The 9233-nt window shown below is 42.5% G+C and overlaps 1 protein-coding gene across 18 annotated transcripts in view; it reads left to right on the forward strand.

Moving 5' to 3' along the window:
* LOC147618391 (protein MLN51 homolog) overlaps positions 1 to 7376 on the forward strand; it is a 73304-nt gene extending 65928 nt beyond the window's left edge. The window contains exons 3-13 of one of the 18 annotated variants that reach the window (XR_015262113.1): positions 3494 to 3599; positions 4111 to 4322; positions 4529 to 5400; positions 5516 to 5630; positions 5722 to 5853; positions 5958 to 6019; positions 6119 to 6149; positions 6299 to 6357; positions 6482 to 6522; positions 6718 to 6851; positions 6933 to 7376. Coding sequence is in view for 5 of the 18 variants with exons in the window: in XM_086774816.1 (XP_086630942.1) it covers positions 3467 to 3599; positions 4111 to 4322; positions 4529 to 5400; positions 5516 to 5630; positions 5722 to 5853; positions 5958 to 6019; positions 6119 to 6149; positions 6299 to 6335 (1594 nt within the window). In the remaining 13 variants the exon portion in view is untranslated. Of the gene's footprint in view, positions 1 to 3466; positions 3600 to 4110; positions 4323 to 4528; positions 5401 to 5515; positions 5631 to 5721; positions 5854 to 5957; positions 6020 to 6118; positions 6150 to 6298; positions 6358 to 6481; positions 6523 to 6717; positions 6852 to 6932 lie in introns of those variants that run through there. The other 17 variants (XR_015262114.1, XR_015262116.1, XR_015262110.1 and 14 more) reach the window with 17 other exon arrangements.
* The last annotated feature ends 1857 nt before the right edge of the window (positions 7377 to 9233 follow it).

Raw genomic sequence — 9233 nt, forward strand, 5'->3', positions numbered from 1 at the left:
TATCTCCCATAAAATACCAATAATGCTAGTCGGCTGCCTCATAAATGCCTATAAAATTGCATAAATGGCTGAATAATGCCTGATGATGTCTATGATGCTAATATGATGCCATGTCACTGCACACCTGATTGGTGTGCACGTGACATTCCCCGCTGCTAAACTGTTGCTGGGTGGTATACCTGGCAACCTTCGACTCCTCTGGTGATCCTTCTCCTCCGAACCACTGCTCCCTTCTGTCTTCTGCTGCCGGGACTGAGGCCGTCTGCAGGAGTGAAATCCTTCGAGCCAAGACTCTATGTACTGCGGGAACTGAATGGCAAATACCTGAGTCACCCCTGACCTGCCTCTGGAAACCTTCCACCTACCATCTCCGTCGTACCTGCTGAAGCTCTGAACCTCCTGAGGCGATGTTGGAGCAAACTTCCGTCTTCTGTGGAAGAGAAACCCCCTGCTGCTGCCAGTTGAAGCCCAAAACTTATGTCCTCCTTTGATGATGGATGTCATTCTTCCCTAAGAGTGCATGGGCAACATGTATGCAAGACTGACTGCTAAGATGACTACAAAGATGTCTGTTATGCAAGCCATGTGCAACCCTATATGCTGTGCAGGAATGCAGATGGATGGGTTACTGATGCAGACCTAAGGGAAAATCCCTAAGGGTGGCTTGCAAAATTTTGAGAACCGGGTTTAACTGTGCGGAAGCGATAAAAATGATGACTGACTGAATGACTGATGAACTGAACATGCTCTAAGGCTGGTTACCCTGTAACGCTCCGATACCAATGTGACATGTGAGAGGTTAAGACCGTAGTAATCACAACCTTAGTCTAACTAAACTGCACTTAATGATGTTTAAGAGATAGACAAATATGTGTCAATGCAATGCAGCTATATTAGATGATGAATGCGGTTACAATGAGATCCAAATGGATCTATACTGCTGAATATGCTGCCTATATGCTGAATATGCTGAATGAACTGCTGTCCACTATCTTTCCCTTGTCTCCTGGGAAGGAAACGCTGAAGGGATGCTTTGGAACAGATGCTGAATGCTGACCTGATGATGAAACGCAGATGCGTTTGTAGATCTGATGGCTGAACTGAATGCGTTTGCTGAAGATGAATGCTGATGATGATGCGTTACTGATATGCTGATGCGTTGGCTGTAAATGCTGCTCCCAAAGCTTCCTGGAGGAGATGCGTTGGAGAACACACTGCTGAACTGATATGCGATGATGTTCTCAGCCCTTCCGGGGTAGAAACGCTGAGGGACTGAGTGCTGAATGCTGAATGGATGATGCTGATGATGATAGGCTGAAACGCATGATGATCCAGATGAGGATGCGCTTGGAATGCTGAATGGAGAGGCGCCTATATATACATGGGTGAGGGGACTGGTTGGCCAGCAATAATGCAGTCGGCCAGTACTGTAAGGCTCATGTCTCCCATAAAATACCAATAATGCTAGTCGGCTGCCTCATAAATGCCTATAAAATTGCATAAATGCTTGAATAATGCCTGATGATGCTGCCTCATAAATGCCTATAAAATTGCATAAATGCCTGAATAATGCCTGATGATGTCTATGATGCTAATATGATGCCATGTCACTGTACACCTGACTGGTGTGCACGTGACAATGATCTTCTTGGAAGAGATGTGTGTTGCTCTTCGACTTGGACCTATGTGTATTTAGGGATTGCTTGACACGTCCTCTATCTCTCTCTCTCTCTCCAGGTTTTTGGCACCGTGATTGGATGGTGCATATGTGGGTTTATCTGTCATGGAAACAGGACATTGGTTTTTCGAGAAGAAACAGGACTTTGGTATCGAGGAAACATGTCTATGGTTTATGGATACAGGTCTATGGTTTATCAGATACAGGTCTTTGGTTTCATGTGGAAAGCATGTCTTTGGATTCATGCGAACAGGTTCTAGTTTTCTCGAGGTTATATGCAAGCTGTGACTATAGGAAGGACATGTGGTTTGGTACAGCCCTACTGCTGTTTGGGAAAGGGTTTGTGGAATCCATGGTAGAGATGGAGAAGACCTTTTCAAGCAGGGAGGTGTCGTACAGGTGTGTCTTCTCTATGGAATGCTTTGCTGTAATAGCGAGAGTTCTTATTTGGAAGTCCTAGGTGAAAGCTTCGAGGGATCCTATTGGTAGAGAATTCGACAAGTTGTACTTTGTACTCAAAATTCGTTCAAGTAAAGAAATACCGCAAGGGGCGCCACTGCGTTTTGGGGCCAATCAGTGTCCTTGTACTATTTGCAAGAGCACTCTAGCTCCCCTGTTTGTTTTACTTATCCAGGTTCCCATGGGTGATGAAGTGTTTTGTGTGCGAGTGTTTGTCTCACCGCCCGTTAGATTTCTGAAGGCCGGTTTCATACCTAGTAGTAAACCTAGAGGTTAGGGACTAATCTAGTAGGAGTTGGGGAAAGTAAGCTTGGATGGATGGCTAAGGTTCAATATTAATAAATCCAAGGTTATTGGCTATTTATGATTGGACTGTTATGTATAGCAGCAATAAGCACTAAATAAGTGAGTCTTGGGTTATTATTGATTCGTTGTGGTGTGGACGTGGACCAAGAGTCTTACTCCTGCCATGGACGTGGTGGATCATAGGCGGTCTTGCCGAAGGTCCCTTGCTGGTTATTGGGCACGACGGTTGACTAGCTTGGCTTGTGGGAGTGGAACTTTAGCCCCTGGCTCGGGGGTGATTCTAGATGGAATCTTTAAAGATGGCCATGTAGATTCGTAAATGTTGGTCTGTAAAACTATAGTAGTCCATGGGCAATGGGCATGTGATTGAGTCAAAGGTGAATCCCTTTTATTTGGTTTCTCTAATCTTGTTTATGCATGTGTATTAGGTTGAATCGTGGAGGGATGTCACAATAACATATATGGTAGTTTGTATCTTATATGAGCCAGGTGGCTACTTTTGTACTTTCTATTGAGAGGACTATCTTTGTCCTCACATGATCATGATCACTATTGTATATGTTGCTAGTCATTTCATGTTCATTCTCTTTTCCGTAATCCAGTTACCTCATGGTACTATTGTAACACCTTTTGGTCTCATAGACCCTTTTGAGTAGCATACGTTTAATATAACTCTCTCTCTCTCTCCCCCCCTTTGTAACTTTGTCGTTCACATGCCTCTTTATTGTTTGGTTTATCTTTTTCCATGATACGATCACTTCATGGGATTTATTGGAACACTTTTGGTCTAGTTTTTTTGTTTTGTAGGACTTATTTTCATTCCTTCGTGTGTGAGTGAGTAATCAGCATTATTACATTCCTGAGTGGCTTCATGAGTTTTTGTATTCCTTGGTTAACACCCGACTTTTGTTTGTTATGCTATACTTAATAGAAGACTCCTTTCTTGGAAAAAAGTGGCAGTTTGATTGAAGTCTGCAAAGATTTTGGTTTACCCACAAGTTCTTATTTTGGATTAATTTGAAGTGTTAAACTTAGATGGTCTGATACCAGGCGCAGTGCTGGAGGAAGGAAGTTGTGGGAGGCCAAAGATGAAAAACCTTGGGTACATGATCGGTTTGAAGAACTGAAGCTGAACGAAGAAAGCTACTATGGACAGGTTTGCTTACTTTGATGCGACACATTGCATCATCTATATTGTGGTGCATTGACTCATCTATACCTATTTAAACAGTACACTGTAGCTTAGCACAATGATATGTGATAGGTTTTTGATTTCGGTTTATTGGTGAAAGGACCATGCAAGGCTTTTCACTCATAACATTAGGGGAAATTGCCTCCTTTGTCAAGTTACACATTCAATCACCATCGGCCATCTTATGAGAAGACTCTATTAGTAGTTTTCTGGTTGTACAATGTATACCTGAGGTAGCTTCCTATGTTCCACTAGGCAACTGTGGACGTGAGGTCAAAGGCAGTTTGGGCTATGGATTAGTTCTTTTAGGCAACATAGTTCTTAAAGAAATCACTAATGTCTAGTCCAGACTAAATTTATAAGTAAAATTTATCAGGTAAAAGTTTCTAATAGAGTGGGCAAAGATGCCATTGATGTTTTATAAAAGGCAGACATTGCAATGATATTCTAATAAACTTACGTGCATGTTTTACAGGGTGTAAGAGGAAGACGTGGAAGAGGTCGTCAAGGAAGAGGCCAGGGTAGAGGTAAGGATCCAGAACATGCAAGAGGCAGAGGCAGTAGAGAGAGGGTTGTTGAGGATGTTCTCCATCCATCTCGTCGTGGACCTGGAAGAGGACGTGCTCTGAGGAGAGCTAAAATGGATGACTATGAGTTCAAAGAATTCCATTCATCAGGCAACAGGGGGTAAGTGACATCATCTACTTTTTTTTGTTCTGTTTTTTGAGCCGGGGTCAACTTGGCACAGAGGTGCCCTGTTAAACTCGAAAGGCCAAATGCTTTTGTCACTAGTTTTGACATCATCTATTCTTTACTTTTTCTGGACAAAAGCCTCTTTGACTGTTGTAGATGTGGTTGTGCAGCTGCATACTGATTCTGTTGTTTTAACGCAGTCTGGCTTCATCATCCCGTGAAAGTAGCAGTTCTGCTTCAACACCAAAGCCAGCACCGTTGCAGCAAACAACTAAATCGCAAGAGGGTGCATCAAAGAAACTTACAACCAGCTCCATACTAAATTCTGCATCTCCTCCATTTTTTCCAACTGGGACCATATCACACAATCTTACAGGAGCACTCGCTGGCACAAGCAAAGGAGCTGATGAGAAGTTATTTGAAAAGGATACACCACAAGTAGGAAGAGTGATGAATACATCTAGAAGTAGCATGGAGAAAGGGATGACAGGGTTAAGTGCAGCTTCAGTGACAAGACCAGCTTCAAGTCCTGGAAACATCACAAGTCTGGCCTATGTTTCTAATACTAGGGAAATAAACACACATGTTTCTAATACTAGGGAAATAAACACGGGGCTGCATAGAAGTTTGGCTCGAGGTCCAAATACTTTGCAGCAGCAGCAGCAGTTACTGAAAACAGGATCTGGATCCACGCTTCAGCAACAACGGCCAGTAAAGGCTGAGGGAAATGGGCAGCACATGGTAGAACAGCCTTGGCCTTCTGCAGCCTCTCAACAGACTGGTAGAGGAACTCCTATGGCTCAATCTTTGCGAGTGCAACAGCCACATCAACAATTGCAGACACCAAATAAAGGCCAGATTTCACAAGGACAGCCAGTGCAAACACAGTCGGTGGTGTCTCCTGTTTCCCTTTCATCTAAGCCAGCTGTTGACTTAAAGGCTGCTCCATCATCACCGGGAAACAAGTTAGGGAGTGGTGCAAGTGGAAGAGGTACTCAAGCAACAACTGTGCAGACTGGAAGGGGGTCGTTCGTGTATGGTGGTAGCTCATTGACAAATGGGTTGCGCGGTGGTAAGCTCTTTTGCCAGCCATATTAACCATTATATCAGTTCTCTCGGTTTCAAATCTCAACCTTGCCATGGTATTTTTGAAGTTAATTGACATTGGCAAAGGGGGACACTTGCAGTTGTACAATTTGCTGGTCAGTCTCAAGCTGGCCTTGGAGTCCCTGGAGTAGGTGTGGCTTTACCAGGATATTCTAGTCAGCCTCAGTTCGGTTTCCCAAATTCTGAAGTGACATGGTTAGCGTCTGTTGTGAACCATCAAGTTGTCTGAATGCTACTGTTATGATATTTTTCTCTAACCTTTTCCAAGGGTACGTTTATGGTTCAGGATTCCAATACTAGCAGGTGGTGGGTCTCTTGGTTCAAATTACAGCCCCCCCTATATAGCTGTAGATGGGGGCTCACCAGCTGTTTATTACACACAGCAGGCATCTCAACCTACTGCTTTCCCGATTCAAGGGTAAGGGTACTTTTTGGTGCGGCATGGAATATCTGCTGTCAGTTTCAAGCTATGGTAAATCTAGTTTTGAGATGGCAAATGTCCTAAGGCAGTTTGGTTTACAGAAGAGACATGAATGGTTCAAAGACAGCCACCGGCAGCTCATTCAAACCTCCTTCAAGGCCAGGTAATGTAGTCATTTGTGCGAGGACACTTGAGGCTCGTTTTAGGCTTTTCTAAGGCTGGAAAAGTGTGGTGTCTTACCTTGCCCTCGTTTTTGAAACAGAACCTGATGAGTTTGGACAGCAGCGCAGGAGGTGTGTGCACTATTCCCAACATTAGTCTACTATATGAGTGTTTTCCTTCTTTTTCTTCATGGAAAGGGATTGCTTTCGAGGCTCAGCAGACATGGCAAGTGTTAATAGCACATGTTGTGAAGTTTTGACCTGCTGTTTTGTCTTGGCAGATATTCCCAGATGACCTTTGGCGAGGAGAGAAGATAGTCTAGGCAAGCATGTGTTTTGGGTAACATGTTTATGGCATCATCACATGAACAGCTTTTCCTTGTGGTTTTTCTGTGATACAGCTGCCCAATTCTTTTATGGTGTTCAGTATATATTAAGTGCCTTATGTGGTGGAAAATGTGCAGGCTTTATCATTGTAATGATAGCCAGTGCAGCTTATTCTTTGGTATGAATGAAAACCCCTACTTTTTCTCTTTAGTTTTGTGCGTTTCTGCATTTTGTAATGGATAGGATTTTTCCTGAAATGACAGTCAATATGTTGGCTTGCCATTGCCCTAGCGGCTATCGCACTCCACTCCCCAGAAGCCAATACCTACATGTATGTGTGTGTGTGTGTGCTTGTGTGCGTGTGTCACTTCAGGTATCATGAACTCTGAATATAGAATTTGTCATACCTGGCCACTCCAAGGTTCATAGCTCTGCTTGGCAGGACCGATAATGCCTTGATCGCTAGAGCTGCTGCACATGTAGCTGATTTGGCGCACTGCTAATAAGGTGCCTAAAAATAAGCACACCGGCAAAAAGAACTGCACAGGAAGGCCCACTTTGACACCACGCCGTTTGGTTTTTTTGCAGCTTTCAAGTATATGTGACAACCTTTCTTGTGTGATAGTGATGAATTAAATTTCAAGAAGTCCAGACTGACGTGCCAGTCAGTGCCATCTGAGAAGCAGCGACATATCACACCTATCTGCATCATGCAGTTGTAAAGATGGAACAGAGTGGCTACTACCAACACTTATATTGCTTCCTGTGCAGGCTTGGCTTTGGAGAGAATTGGATCAAATTGGATTTGAGCTGCTTGGTTGGAGACATTCGGTAGGCCGGTTATGAGATTTTGTGTCAACTGATTGTCCTAGTGACACCATATTTGGGGCTGTCTTGTATTTTCAAGGGCAAAATGTTGGTCATGTTCAGAACTGTTATGTAGATTTCTCTAAAGATCGTGTATCATGATTGTTAATCGTGACAAGTGTGAATGTATGAATTTTCAATTACTATAATATGTTGGCAGCAAAACCTTACATGGCCTTTAAGAGTCAGCTTTCATAGAGGTGTTCATGTGATTTTTAATGGGAAATGAAGATGGTGATGCCAATCAAATGTGAGCAGCATTGCTGTTGCAGTGTTTTCCCTGATAGGGAAGTGAACTCTTATTTTTTGCATGATTTGAGAATGATGGAAGTACCGAGGTTTCTATATTTGTATTTTTGTCACATTAAGTTTGACACATGATGGTGGAATGCAGTTGTCCAAGTTGGAGGTGGGAAATTTTTTGTTTTTAAAAGGGAACACCGATGACTCCTATAATCTTAGTCCAGGCTAGCATTGTTGTTTGCAATGATGGTGGGTGAAATTTGAGAGATGAATGGGAATGCAAGAATTAGTTTTTTTTTTCAACTTCTTTTTAAGTACATATGAAAGCGTACCCTAACGACACTCATCTTTAACGTCATGATGTGTCATCATCAAAAGCATTGTTCAATTAAACCACACGTGCTCTCTTATAAAAGATTCACAAAACAGGCATGCCTGCACGTGCTCTCTTATAAAAGATTCACACGTGCTCTTATAAAAGATTCACAAAACAGGCATGCCTGCACGTGCTCTCTAAAAGATTCACAGAATAGGCATGCCTGCATGTGCACACACACACACGCGCGCGCACACACACACACACACACACACACACACACACACACACACACACACAAAAGAAACATAATCTTTACACCCATACTAAACAGATTTAGGTACAGTGCCCTCAAGCCACATCGTCAACCTTTCAATGTAGCTCATAGTAGGAATAGAATGAACCTTAGAAACAACTCTGCAACTTACCATTATAATAATATGTTCGATAGCTGGTTGTGGACTTGTCTAGTAACCGTCATACCTACATCCATAGGAACTGAACTTGTACTTCCTCAAGCTCTTATTACTGAATTTGTTCCAATGCCTCGGCAACGGACTTCAACAAATTTTTCAGTGTCTTCAAACATCTCCATAATGCACGTGTATAAAAGGCCAACAATGTTCTTATTGGTAATCAAACAGATTGTTACCTTATTAGGCAAAAAAACCAACATTATGAACACCATAAAGTAAATCACCTACGTGCGGATAAACATCATAAACTAAATCACCCACTCTTCTAGTCAAAAAGACCTACACACCATAAACTAAATTGCCTACAAAGAATGCACAAAACCAGAACATGTAAAAATCCTAAGCTTATTAGGATCTTTCACCCATAGACATCTTCCCCCCTCCCCCCCTTCCAAGCCCTCCATTGATAAACCGCCTTTGTACCCGAGTGATCCTTCTCAGTGCTCAAATTGGCACCACCATCACTACTCAAACTTAGTATTAATTGGAACAAAAGGAAAAATCCCAACAAAACTACAACTATGATAAAATAAAGGACAAACCACCATTGCAGTCAATATTACAAATCCCAAAAATACAAGCAATATACAAACCAACTCTAAAAACACAAAAGCTTCCTTGATCTCGTATTTTTTTTTTTGCTGAGAGATGAAGGAGCCATTTGATTGCTGATCCCCCAAAAAAGAGAGCCTTGGATTAGTCATTTTAAACTCGTTGCAAATACCTGCTATGTACGAGAGAGATTTTCTCAGTGGCTCCCTGTTAAGATAAGGTCGTCAACATACAAGACGGTGATGATACACTTGCATTGCTCACAGAAAACATTGTCTGAAATGCTTCTCATAAGAACACTACTTACAATTTAAGGGTAAGTGTCCACTTGGTGGTACCATGCCCATGGAGCCTGTTTCCATTTTAAAATGCTATGTAGCATACAAATTTGCTTTTTGCTTGGGAGAACACAAACTTTGGTTGCTCAACATATAG

This window comes from Cibotium barometz, chromosome 35, assembly GCF_041138505.1.
Source record: "Cibotium barometz isolate CiBa-2024 chromosome 35, ASM4113850v1, whole genome shotgun sequence".
NCBI lineage: Eukaryota > Viridiplantae > Streptophyta > Polypodiopsida > Cyatheales > Cibotiaceae > Cibotium > Cibotium barometz.